This window comes from Sturnira hondurensis, unplaced genomic scaffold, assembly GCF_014824575.4.
Source record: "Sturnira hondurensis isolate 20B ecotype Veracruz unplaced genomic scaffold, ASM1482457v3 Scaffold0024230, whole genome shotgun sequence".
In the NCBI taxonomy this organism is placed as follows: Eukaryota; Metazoa; Chordata; class Mammalia; order Chiroptera; family Phyllostomidae; genus Sturnira; species Sturnira hondurensis.
Window position 1 is genome coordinate 405,759 of NW_028096861.1, and position 13,620 is coordinate 419,378.

The window sequence follows — 13,620 nt, forward strand, 5'->3', positions numbered from 1 at the left end:
CAAAAATAAGTTGACCAGAGACCCATGGTTTTCTTTCTTGATCTCAGTTCTATTATGTTGATCTATATGCCATCCTTATGCCAGCACCACATTATCATTCTTTTTAGTAACTTCTAAAATCTGGAAGTACCAGCATATGTAATCTGACTTTGTTCTTTTTCAAGAATGTTTTGGCTATTTCAGTTTCATTGTAGTTTCATATGACTTTTTTTAAAAAATAATTTTTATTTAATTCTTGTTCAAGTACAGCTTTCTGTCTTATATTCCCAACCCTGCCCGCCCCCCACCCCATACTCCCGCCTCCCTCCCATTTCCGCCCCCCACCCTTAGTTATTGTCCATGTGTCCTTTATACTTGTTCATGTGAGTCCATCCCCTTTTCCCCTATGATTCTCTCCCCTCTCCCCTCTGGACCCTGTCAGCCTGTTCCATATTTGAGTGTCATTGGTCATATTTTGCTTGCTTGTTTGTTTTGTTGTTTAGATTCCTGTTAACGGTGATATCATATGGTATTTGTCTTTCACCACCTGGCTTATTCCGCTCAGCATAATGCTTTCCAGTTCCATCCATGATGTTGCTAAGGGTAGTAGTTCCTTTTTCCTTTCTGCAGCATAGACTTTTAAGGCTTGTCAATTCTTACAACTGAAGCTGCAATAGAGATTGCACTGAATATGTAGATCAGTTTGTAAAGTGTTGCCATCTTAACAACATCGTCTTCTGATCCATAAACATTGAATGTTTTTACATTAATTTAGACCTTTCTATTTTATTTATCCATTATTTATTTTTATTAAAGTATATTTGACAATATATTGGGTTGTTTTCAGGTACATGAGAGTGATTCAACATTTATATACATTATAAAATGATTACCACAGTAAATCTAGATACCAACTGTCAACATGCAATGTTGATACAATATTATCTTTTTATATTTCTTTCAACAGCATTTTGTAGTTTTTAGAGCTGGAGTTTTTTAACTTAAAAAATTTTATTTATATATATATATTTTTTATTTTTTATTAATTACAGTTGTCCCCATTTTCCCCCATTGCTCTCCCCTGTCCTACCCACCCTCACCTCACACATTCAGTTTTCCCCCCATCATTGTCTTTGTCCACAGGTCCTTTATACATGTCTTTTGATGACTCTTACCCTTCTTTACCCCATTATTCCCCACCCCTCTTGTCACTGTCAGTTTGTTCTTTATTTCCATGTCTCTGGTTGTATTTTGCTCATTTGTTTGTTTTGTTGATTAGGTTTCACTTATAGATGAAATCATATGGTATTTGTCTTTCACTGCCTGGCTTATTTCACCTAACGTAATGCTCTCTAGTTCCATCCATCCTGTCATGAAGGGTAGGAGCTCCTTCTTTCTTTCTGCTGGTAGTATTCTTTTGTGTAAATGTACCACAAATTTTTGATCCATTCATTTATTAATGGGCACCTAGGTTGCTCCCAGCACTTGGCTATTGTAAATTGTGTTGTTATGAACATCGGGGTGCATAGGTTCTTTTGAATTGATGTTTCCAGATTCTTAGCGCATAATCCCAGCAAACAAAGAGCGAGAGGAGACTAGAATGTCTCTAGTCTTGTCTTTCCCACAACTCAAATGGCTCATATTTCCTCCTAATATAAATCCACAGTCATATCTCTCATCCCATACTCTCTTTTCCTTCTTCTCCTCTGCACCCCTTCTTCTTCTTCTTTTCTCTCTGTATCTTTCTTTCTGTTTCTCTACCCCCCTCACTATCTACCTCATGTACAAACAGTAGGCATACATACTTTACTGATGTAGTTATAAAGGCATTTATGAAGAAAAGCAAGAATGAATTTTGAAGTAAATTTCATGCATTAAATGAAATAAAATTAAAACCTTCATGCAAATAAATTCAGAACACCACCTTATGTGTTACATATCTTAATTGCCCAACATTCTTAAACCTGGACATCTGATACATAGGAGGGATGGCTTCCTAAATTGACATAAATATTGTGGGAAATTAGAGCTGAATGAAAATCAAGCAAAATCTATACTTTGAATTTTTTTCATTAGTAATTTGATGTTACACTAACTTCAGGAGTTTAGGGAAATTCAAAAGTAAATGTCTTTCCTGAAAAAAGACCAATAGTATTATTAGAATTTCAGTTTATTTCAGCATTCCTTTGGCTTTTAGTGTCTTAGATTTATTTGATACACATTTAACATGCTTAATATTTATTTGAGGTGATCAAAATTAAATCCAAAATGAATTAGGCAAATAAACTATAATCTATCCACACAATATAATAGTATATATTCATAAAACTCTAATGTAGAAATAGTGTTGTTGAAATAGAGAGGCATTCACAATATACTGCTAAATGAGAAAAGTAGGTAACTAAACAATATACATTCAATAAATATTTCTAGATCCTTAATTAGTGTCAACTCTTCCTTTGCTTCTACTACCTGTTCATACAGGGCATGAAGTTTTTCCAGGGGTGAAAACTTAAAATATTCTCAAGCCCTTTTTGGTGAGAGATAGACAAGCAGAACAAATGCTGTTGTCTAATTTTCATCTCATTCTTAGTATGGTGCCTCACTCTTAATCACAATATGAGATATTAACAAATTTAGTGACACAAACTCTTGTATTTGACATATCCTTTTCAAGCAGCATTTTTCTTTTTTATGTATTTATTTTTAGAGAGAGGGTAAGGGAAGGAGAAACAGAGGGGAAAAAGAAACATTAATGTGTGGTCGCCCCTTGAACACCACCTACTGGGGACCTGGCCTGCAACCCAGGCATGTGCCCTGACTGGTAATCAAATCAGAGATTCTTTGGTTTGCAGGCCCATGCTCAATCCACTGAGCCACACCAGCAAGGGCTCAAACAGCATTTTTCATTGAGTTTAAAAACCCTGTGCACCTTTAATACCTATATACCTCCAGTTTGCTTTCCAGTCAGACTGTATAACTGTTTTAGTACACTCCACTATTATTTTGAATGTGGAGTTAAAGAAATATCCAGATTATATCACTGTTTGTTTCTGTTGGGTTATAAGTCTTTGTTGCTAATTTAAAATAGGACTATATGAATGAAATATGTAATACATGCTATTGAATACCAGAGCCCTTAAATCCAGGGTCCAGCAGAAGTAACGCCTGCTTGAATGTGGTTGGTAGGGTAATAATATGGGTGTAATAATTTATAGTTTTAATTTGAACATTTCACCTAAAATGTCATATGGAGTACTTGAGTGAGATATTGTTATGTTTCAGAATTACGTGCTTATGAATTTGTAATAAAAGCTTTTGTAATAAAAGGGAGTGTTATTTGTGCTGGAACCAGTATAATATTAATATTTGTTGACATTTGACTTGGGATAAAAATTTTACAGTTCTGCTTCTAGTATTTATTATAAAGCATGAAAATATAGACTACCAAGATCTTATGTCTCTTACATTATGTAAGTACCATTGAAAGCTATCATGATACCAGGGGCAACATACTACCTTCATATATTTATAAAAATATGAGCTTATTTTCTTAGAAATATATCTATGAAAGATATATGATAAAAAGATTAATTGCAGGCAAAGCCATATATAGCAAAATTATCTCTCTTATAAATGCCTAAAGATTATGAGTGTGCAATTATAACTTTATCTTAATGGATTCTATGTGACCTTAAGGGAAATTTGATGAGAAGACATATTTCCTTTTTTGTAAAAGTTGCTATAAATTTCTAAGTCAAAACTATCACCCAGCATTCTTAGACACTTTCCCTAGTGTGATTTTTGTGCTTATAGCCAAAGCAAAGAAAAAAATGGTCTTAGGACATTGAGGGAATAATGGAGGCGGCCTTCTGCTTTTAAAATTAAGTCATTTATTTTTATTTTATTTCTGCCTACTTACCTGGAAAGCAAAACTATTTCATGATGACATTTATTAAATGTTTTAGTTCAATTTTAAAGCTAAGCTATTGGTATATGTCTAAATTTCCAGAATCATGTGCCAGTGAGTTCTTGATAGTTATAAAAATTGATGCTACATAATAAATTTAATATCATAAAATCTGTAATTTTTTGACATCAAGCCTAAAGAAATTTTGTGTCCAAAAATGAAGATTGTATACCTTATTGAGATTTTATTCTAATAATGAATAAATTGCTTGTTTTTCTAGAAGTAAAACAAAAAAAGGAGCAGCTCTCTAAGAATGAAGCTGTGTAAAACAAGGTTTATTTTGGCCCTAACATGCCAATCATTTTCTTTGCAATGAGTTATTTTCTAAAAAGTAAGCTCTCAAATCAGAAGAGTGTAAAATCTGAAATTAATGTTCATGTCTCATTTCTTCTGTCTTAATAAGCTCAAGATGATACTTTCTTAAGCAGAAAACTTAGGATCATGGCTCTCTTTTGAAATATCAAATAGCAATGACCAATTAAAGAAAATGACATTTTTCCCTTTGCACATATTTGTGTTGTGATGTGAGTTTCAAAGTTGAACTTCATTATTTTTTATTATTCTCATATTTTATTCTTCTGTCTCCAGGAGTTTCTGGAATTCAACATGAAGAACACCTGACTAATGAAAAGATTGTAAGATGCAAAGAGGTATCTCCAACTGTCAGTGACAAGCAAGCCTCACAACAAAAGTTAAAGGGAAAGCACAGCCACAATGTTTCTCTAGATCCAAACACATTAGTGGGTAACAAGGATCAAATAAATGCTAGCCACAAAATTTCTTCCTATAAGAGTTGTTGCAAAGAATATAGACAGGTACAGAGTTTTCAGAGTTCTCAGTCTCAAATTAATCTCCTGAATGCTGAGGATAACAACTCTGAAGTTTCAGCAATTGACTGCAACCCTATATCCATGAGCCCCAAAACTCATAGTGATACCATGGACACTAGAGCAACAATATGTCCCAAATGTTTCATGGAAATCAATAATTCTTCTTTTCATAAATGTCTTGGGAATTCTAATAATGATTCAGACTCTGACTCCCCTTTACATCTCCAAAGTTCCTTTTGTTCTAAATATTGTCTGAGTCCCAGACCTGTAAGACAAGGTAAAACTTCTCAGAAGATCTCTTTATCTCAAGCCCTGGATCTGGAACATATGGTGGGCATTCACTGTCCTAAGCATGGAAGGGATTCCAAATATTCTTCAGGTTCAACTTCTTATTTACATTGTGAAAATTGCTTGGCTCTCCAAAATCTCATACACTCTACGGTTACCAAGACCTTTCCCATGAATCCTGAAAATACTACAAGTCATCATAGTACCTCTGAGCCAGATAATATCAATGTCAGCAACGTCATTGGCCTTGAAAGTGAGGTCCAATTTAACCTTACTACCCAACCTGAAAATGAAGCCAATTCTGATAATAAGACTGAACTGGTCAGTGGTGACAATCTCAAAAGTGAGGCCATCACCAAAGACAAGCCTCTTCTGAAAGATGAGAGAGACCATGAAGATGAGTCAGACTCCGAAGATGAGACAGAATCTGAAGATGAGGAAGATGCTGAAAATAAAAACAATACCAAAGATAAGAAAGATCCCAAAGATAAGTCTGACCGTGATGATAATGATCCCAAAGGCAGCAATTCTGAAAAAGATGCAGATACAAACAATGGATCTGATTCCAGCAGTAATGCTGACCATACAAGTGGAGCTGATTCCAGCGGTGATGGTAACTCTAACAATGGAACTGACTGTAATGGCAGACATGACTCAAACATTGATAAAGGCACTAACAATGATGCTAACTCCAAACATAGCAGTGATTCTGAGGAGGAAAAATGCACCAACAATTTAGACAGTGCCTCTGGTCTAGACAATGATCAGCACTGTACCACTGGCTTCGACAATGGCACTAATCCAAACCACACCTGTGAGGTCCAAAATGGAACTGGCATGGATTGCACTTCTAATTCCAATGATGATGCTGGCCTCGGCAGTGCTACTAGGTCAGGCAATGGCATTTACCTCTACAATGGTACTGGCACCACCAAGGAAGCTGGCCCCAACAACAATAGACCTGGCCCTAATTTAAATGAATCTGTCCTCCAAAAAAATGGCCCTGGACCCCAAAATAACGGACAATGTCCCAACCTCCCTGGCTTCAATAACAATGGCTCTGGCCTCAACACCAACCCTATTCTCAACAATAACAGCCCAGGTCCCAATGATAATATTTCTGTCCTTGAAAATGACACTGATTTTAATAACAATGCCAGGCCTTACCATGCGAATCACAATAGTTCTTTTAGTTCTCACAAGGATGTTGATTCCAACTATGATACAAAATCTACCAGTGATTTTGACCACAATTGTTCAGCTGTCCCAAACTATTACTCAGACCTTGACTGTGTTTCAAGATTTATTCAAATAGTAGGTTCTAGTTTTGTAGTCAATCCCAATAATATCACCAAAAGCAGCTATGCTGTAAGACCCAGCTCTACCAATGGCAATGGCAGTGGCAATGGCAATGTCTCTGATGGCGGCAACAGCACTAATTGTAGGGGTGCTATTAGTCCTAGCTATATTGCTTTTATAAGCTATGGCTCAGACACTATCCATGAGACTAAGTTTATTCATGTTATTGGCTCCATCTTTGTCACCACCCCCAATTATGATGCTGTAAATATTATTAATGTTCATGATTTTACTAGTACCACCAATATTAATTTTCCTGTGCCTAACTTGGAAATTGGTTCCAGTTTCTCTATTTCTAATATTGTTTATGATAGTACCTCCACCTTTGTTGCTGACACTAATTATACTTTCACTCCTGAAAATTTGACCACCTCCACATCTTTTGATTTATATAAGTTTGGTGGAAATTATACAAGTACTGGCTACGACAAATTTGGTGTTTACCCCAAAGCCAATGATGGCTCTATGGACTCTATCTTTATGCATGCCACTGAGTCCAAATACGTCCTTGATGCCAAAGAATCTGGCCTTTCAAAATATTTCTCTAGCGTCCAGAATCCCATTGGTATCAAGGGTCCTTCCAGTTTAAACTTTTACCATGATTCAAACATTCTGCTCCTGAGTTTTGGTATTATAGTAGAAGCTGAACAACCAGATGTTGTGAAGTTTGCAATATCGTCAGGTGCTGTGAATCAATTTGTTAAGGTAAGTTTATAAACATGAATATTTTAAATTTGTTCTCCATTTTCTATAATTCATAGTGTAAGCTAAATTGAACAGGGTCAAACAATTATTTATGTAGACATGCTAGCTGTGAAAGAGAGTAGACAAGGTGTGCAGTATTACTTCTCCCATGACCCCTGTAGACAGCAACATTGTTTTGCACGTGAAATATCCATCTGCTATACAACTGACAAGTAGTAAATAGTTTTAATTGCACTGTGGCTAACTTGTTTATTACTATGTTAAGGGTTGCATAGGCCATAAATGTAAACCTAGTCACAAACAACATCATTTGACCTACCTCTTCCTGTACATGACTTGGTATTGGTTCTTTCCCTCTATGTACACAGAGAGAATAAAACTAAATGATCTGTAACTAACATGCATTGAGATATTGTAAAACAGCTCTCTCTCAAAAATTCGATTTTGTGTAGGAATCTGTCAGAAATAGCCATGGTATTCTAAAGTCTCATTTAAATAAGTAGAATTACTTTGGTGACATGATATCAGAGAACAAAGAACACCAAACTACGCTACTTTTGACTTAAGATTTGCTTTTTCTTATTTTTCCCTGAAAATAAGTAAAGTTACGTTTTTATGAGCTTTTATCAAATGTTTCTTCTAGCACTATGATTGCATGCACAAACTAAGGTTGCTAAAAGTTTGAAAAACTATTTTTGACAGCAGCAAGTAATATTCCTTTTGATGAAGCTTTGTGAACATGTCTTGAGATGAAACTAAGTTGATACAAATTAGTTTTGATCCAAATTCAATGTATTTGTTTATCATTTGTTTAACCTAATGAGGTTTAGGATGATAAACAAATACATTTAATTTGGATGATAGTGTCTGTGTGTATATGTGCAACTTGAAATAATTTTCTACTTGAATGTATAATTGAATGTAATTGTGCATTTAAAATAAGGTATATATTCTTATAGCCAAAATGAAAGTAGGAAATTGGTATCTCTTTAATACTTTTACTTTAATAGAGAACAATTTTGTGATTTTTCTCAAGAGAACGTACCTTCCATGGAAACAATTGTAATTACATAGTATAGTTTTATAGCATCTCCCTATACAAACTTAAAGCTAATAGTGGCCAATTAGAAGTAATAAAATGATATTGCTAACATAAAAGTCTTAACATTATAAAAAATAGATGTTTTTTTTCAGTTATTTTCACCAATGACCTTTTACAGTAGTATGAAGCATTTAAATATTTTATTTTATAGATTTGGTATTTCTGGCTCACTGAAAATATGGTGGTGAATTTTAGCCTACTTGTTAAAGAATATAGGTCACACTTTGTAGTTCACATCATACGAATAACTCTCTTTCATAACTTGGGGTATGTAAAACACATTATGTTGATTTTAGATGTCACCACCTGCAAAGTAGGATACTTTCTCTTGCATCAAAACATCAAAATTTTAAAATGCAGAGTGTTTGATTCCTCATAAACAAAACTATAAAATGCCTCCTAAAAATATCTAGTCATATAGATACTAGGCTTTGGGAACATACATTCTAACATTTTGACCATGACTAGATAATGGCAATATATGCAACCACTTTATTTTCGTGGAAGATAGACAGTCTTCACAACACATTCATTAAATAGCTTACAAAACTGTCTATTTTGCATGCCTTCATTACAAAGCATGTTTCTGGAAGAATTATTATTGCCTTCCCTTGTAGTTTTGGCATTTCCACATTTTTCTGGTTTATTATGTCTTTCTCCATATTTTCATCACAAACAACTATGGGGAGAACGGAGGTGTTTTCCTCATTCAAACAATTTATAATGTGAAAGAAGCTCACTTTGAAAAAAATAAAACTTTTCAACCAAACATAAGTGAAACAAACCAACTCAACATCCAAACATACAATCAAGCCATGTGAACCATGTTCATTCATTCTTTCAATATGTATTGAAAAATTAAATGGTGTAGAAGGCTCAAAAATATACAGACCAAGTTAAAAACACAGTTAGTGCCCTCTGAAGTGCTCACAGCCTACTTATCTTAGTGGGAAAAGAAGTGGCTGTTCAGGGTAAAAGCTGTATGAAGACAAAAGGGCATCATAGTGACTTTTTAGAACAGTTAGAATGTTAGGATCACAACAGGACACCAGTGTATTAAAATGGCTGGAATATGTGTGTGTGTGGATTATTGTTCTGTGTTGCATGTTTCAGAAATAACTATGCAAGCTTGTAATTCCTGAAATATCTTTTTTTGGGGGTGAAGTTCAATATTGACTTTCATTGATAGTGGTGTTAGAGCAATATTATTAAAGGCCTTATGTCATTTAATAAGTTATCTAAAAGTTATTTACAATTCTGTACAAACTACAATTTCATGTAAAAGATAAAACTAATAGTACGTATACCTTTCTTCAACTTAAGCTGTGAAAATAGCTTTTACATATAAATAAGGTTTACTTAGTAATTTAATTAGTTTAAGTCCTTGATAGATTCTACTGTACTTGAGAAGAATTGTGTTAAGGTCATTTAAACAGTTGGCTGTTTTAGATTTATGGTAGATTAAAAATACAAAGATGATTTAGCAGAGACATTGGATAAAGGTTTTCATATAGTGCAATTGGTTGTAGTCAGAGTATTGAAAATGTGGAGTTACATAGGCATTTCTAGGGATAAATGCTTGAACATACTAATCAAATGTGTTAAGCTTTTTGCATCAAAGTTTTCTTAAATTAGAACCTCTAGTAATGGCCTCAAAAATTAACCAACAAAGATAATTTTTACAAGTGTTTTGAACATTTCAGGAAGCCAGTAGATAAGTCTTGGTTCAAAAAAGGGTAAATTTGCAGTATATCTTCAAAAGGAACATTGGCTGAAATAGCCAAAAGTTTTCATACTTTCATTTCAAAATGGTCCACCTAGTTTTTCATTTCTTTCCTGTTCATGTAGCCATGGGGATACATAGATAGGTTTCATTATTCCGCTTAATATTCATTGAAATAAATCTTTTTTAAAAGATTTTATTTATTTATCTTTAGAGGGGAAAGGAAGGAGAGAAGGAGAGAATTAACAATGTATGGTTGCTTCTCGTGAGTCCCCTGCTGGGAACTGGCCTGCAACCCAGGCATGTGCCCTGACTAGGAATTGAACCGCAATCGTGTGGTTCTCAGGCCCGCACTCAATCCACTGAGCTACACCCGCCAGGGCTCATTGAAATAAATCTTAAACCTAACCTTTAGGTAGGCAAATATATTATTTTGCTATGTATAATGCTCAGTTTTTGCCCAAATTTTTGAGGGGAAAATAAGGATGTTCATTATATATGAGTAGTTAGTGGGTACATATAATTGCTTATACCTTGTATCTTTTCTTGTGTTTTATAATTATTTGTCTTTTGTATTATAATATGTTAAAAATAAATGCTAAAATTTCTTTGTAATACAAAAAACAAGTATCTAGCCCTGGCTGGTGTAGCTCAGTGGATTGAGCGCAGGCCTGTGAAGCAAAGGGTCACAGGTTCAATTCCCAGTCAGGGAACACGCCTGGGTTGTGGGCCAGGTCCCCAGTGGGGGACGCATGAGAGGCAACCGCACATTAATGTTTCTCTCCCATTCTTTCTCCTTCCCTTCCTCCCTCTCTAAAAATAAATAAATAAAATATTTTTAAAAAACAAGTATCTAAATATAACTAAATAAAAGTGGGCATTGGAAAATGGAGACAACTGTATTGGAACATCAATAAAATGGGGGGAAAATTAAAATGAAAGACGTTTTCCTGAAAGTTTTGGCCAAAATGTGGATACACATTATACATGGCAAAATATGGTATTTAATGCATATAATCAAAGCAATGTCCTGCCTAATAGCTTCTTAGTTAAATATATTAAAATACAGAGAAGCATTTTCTTCCATTCCTAGCTTTTTAGGAATATGCTGTGTTTTGTTACAGTGGAAGATGTTTTCTGTGGATTTTCAGCTTAAGATGCAACAAAACCATCTCCTATACAAAGATACTGGCTACTTGCTCAAGGTCTGTTAATTGTTAAACTACTGAGGCCATCTGTGCACCAAACTTTTCCATAAAGTCAGTCATATATATAGCAATTTGATAAAATTTCTTCATAATACTAAAAGTGCTTCCATGGTGTCCTATTGCTTGATTCCTTGTTAGATAAAACAGGGTCCTGAAGGTGTTCAATTGACACAGAGTGAATCAAGTTGTAGTCTACTTTTGCAATGAATTAGTAAAAGATCTCAAATCGAATGTAACTCAATAAATAATATTGAACAAATCTAAAACTTCCTCCTGCTAACAATGTGATCTATCCATTGTGCTCTCAATAATTTGGGAGAAAACAACTGTTAATCTAATAAAAGATCACAGTCTTAGATAGAATTCAGTATTCTCCTTTCACGTACGCTATGTGTAGTTTTATGAGCCACCACAGTCCTGCAATGGGTCTAAAGGAGAAGCAGTTGCCTCAAGTTCAAAGCAAAGAGCACTTTGTTACTGCCTGTATTGCAGTAACAAAAACTGTGCTAATAACCTTAATTCTGTAGGAATTTTAGAATCAAGTATTTTCTGTGATAGCTGAAGGTTGTTTTCCCCAGTCCCCCCAATGTAGCCACAGGGTCAATGATGCATCATCTCTAGGCAGACAGAGAAAAACAGGCCAAATCAACTTGAGTCCAAAGAGTGGTAAAGACTAAATTAGGAGAACTTTAAGACTACCTTCCACTCAACATTATAAATCTTTAATGATTGACTAAAGAGGCATTTCATTGTCAAGCATTTTACCAGAATTTTAAATTCCAGAAATCTTTGCCTCAGTGACATAAGCGTGGATGTGGTGCATTTGACAGCCGCAGCATGTGGTATCTGTCATGTTTTCCCAGTTTGAAAAAACTGAGGCCGCTGTCTCAATTTATTTCATCTTATACATAAAGGGCCAAGTAATAGGCTACATTTTGACAGTTTTTATATGAATTTTGATATATTGGGAGTCAAAGAAAATATAAATGAAATGATTAAATAAGCAAAGTATGAAATTTCAGTTTTGCCTCTCATGAGTCATGTCAACCAATCCCCTTCAAAATATACCTAGATTTATTCAGCAAAATGTTTATGGAATAGAGAGTATTAATCCAGTGTAGTAGAGTTCTTCAATAAAATGAAGACTGATGATAAGAAGGTAGCAGTAAAAAAGGAATATATTGGAAGTGAAGGCAAAGGAAATAATGTTATGTAGAGAAAAAGAGATTATTGTATAATAATAAACAGGATTTCAATAATCTTTATCTTTAAAAATCATATCATTGAATCTGAATTCTGGATAGTTTAAGCCAATTTGTGTAAGAAATATTTTTCTTCTACATCATTCTTAGTAGTTCCTGACCTGCCCCTCTCTTGAGACATGCACGCACACACACACACACACACACACACACACACACTTGTTACAAACATGAAAAATGTTAAGTACCCTATGTTACCAAACCCTCACTTTTTTACTACCAGTTTCTGTTTTTCCCATTCTGAGGTACTCCATCTCCATTATCTTTCTTCATTCAGAAAATAATCAGGCTGTCAAGCTGCCCTGAGCCAATCGTACTACCTAGTTGCTGACTCGGGAACCTTAAATTTCTACTATATTCCCCACTGCTTCCCTATTCTCCTCTCATAGAGAGGCTCTACAAACACACACACCCCATAGATAATTTCCTCTGCTTTGGGGGTACTTTGGGGACCACAGCCACCACTTAGCTTTTATGGTGATTTTAATAAGAAAATTATTTTTATTACAAACAACTATATTATAAATGAACTTCTATAACACAGCTTTTTTTATAAGTTGGGAAGAATCTGTTTGTTCACACTTCCTATCTTGATACTTCATGAATAAAAAAATTTCTAGTCAAGTAGTAAGTGCAGTAGAAACAGAGGAAAAAAGCATCAGCAATATTTTATTCCATTTTATACAACCTATACCAACAATGGACACTGGTAACAATAAAAAAGTACAGGTCATCCAATGTGACTGCGTAATGATAGATAATGAGGCAAGCAAGGTTTTGTCCTAGCCCTAAAAAGACCATTTCTAGATAGTTGCAATATGCTCTGAAACAGATAAAAATGATATATTGCTAATGTGAGAGTTTTAAGGAAAAGGTCAGAAAAATTCAATTCTGAATGTGATTATTTTCATGGCTTCTTACTACTCTTGAGTGTAGTTTTTAAATAGAAGATGATGTAACATCAAAATTGGGGAGACATCAATGTTGAATTGGAAAATACATAAAATTCAAGGTAAATCTTCATGCAGCCATTTAATAACCAACATTTAGTAGCATTACTATCTGAATGCATTCTTGGGTTTCAATTAAATGAACTAATACATATATTAGTTCATTTAATTCTCTCGACAACTCTATTAAGTTACATAATTTTCCATATTATTCCTATTTTTCAAATGGGAAAACTGAGGTATT

The 13,620-nt window shown here is 34.4% G+C and overlaps 1 protein-coding gene across 1 annotated transcript; it reads left to right on the forward strand.

Moving 5' to 3' along the window:
* The first annotated feature begins 3,975 nt into the window (after positions 1-3,975).
* On the forward strand, positions 3,976-8,550 carry LOC118981538 (dentin sialophosphoprotein-like). The gene is made up of 3 exons (XM_037038330.1): positions 3,976-4,003; positions 4,538-7,131; positions 8,530-8,550. Exons 1-3 carry the CDS (start codon positions 3,976-3,978, stop codon positions 8,548-8,550), a joined length of 2,643 nt encoding a protein of 880 aa, XP_036894225.1.
* The last annotated feature ends 5,070 nt before the right edge of the window (positions 8,551-13,620 follow it).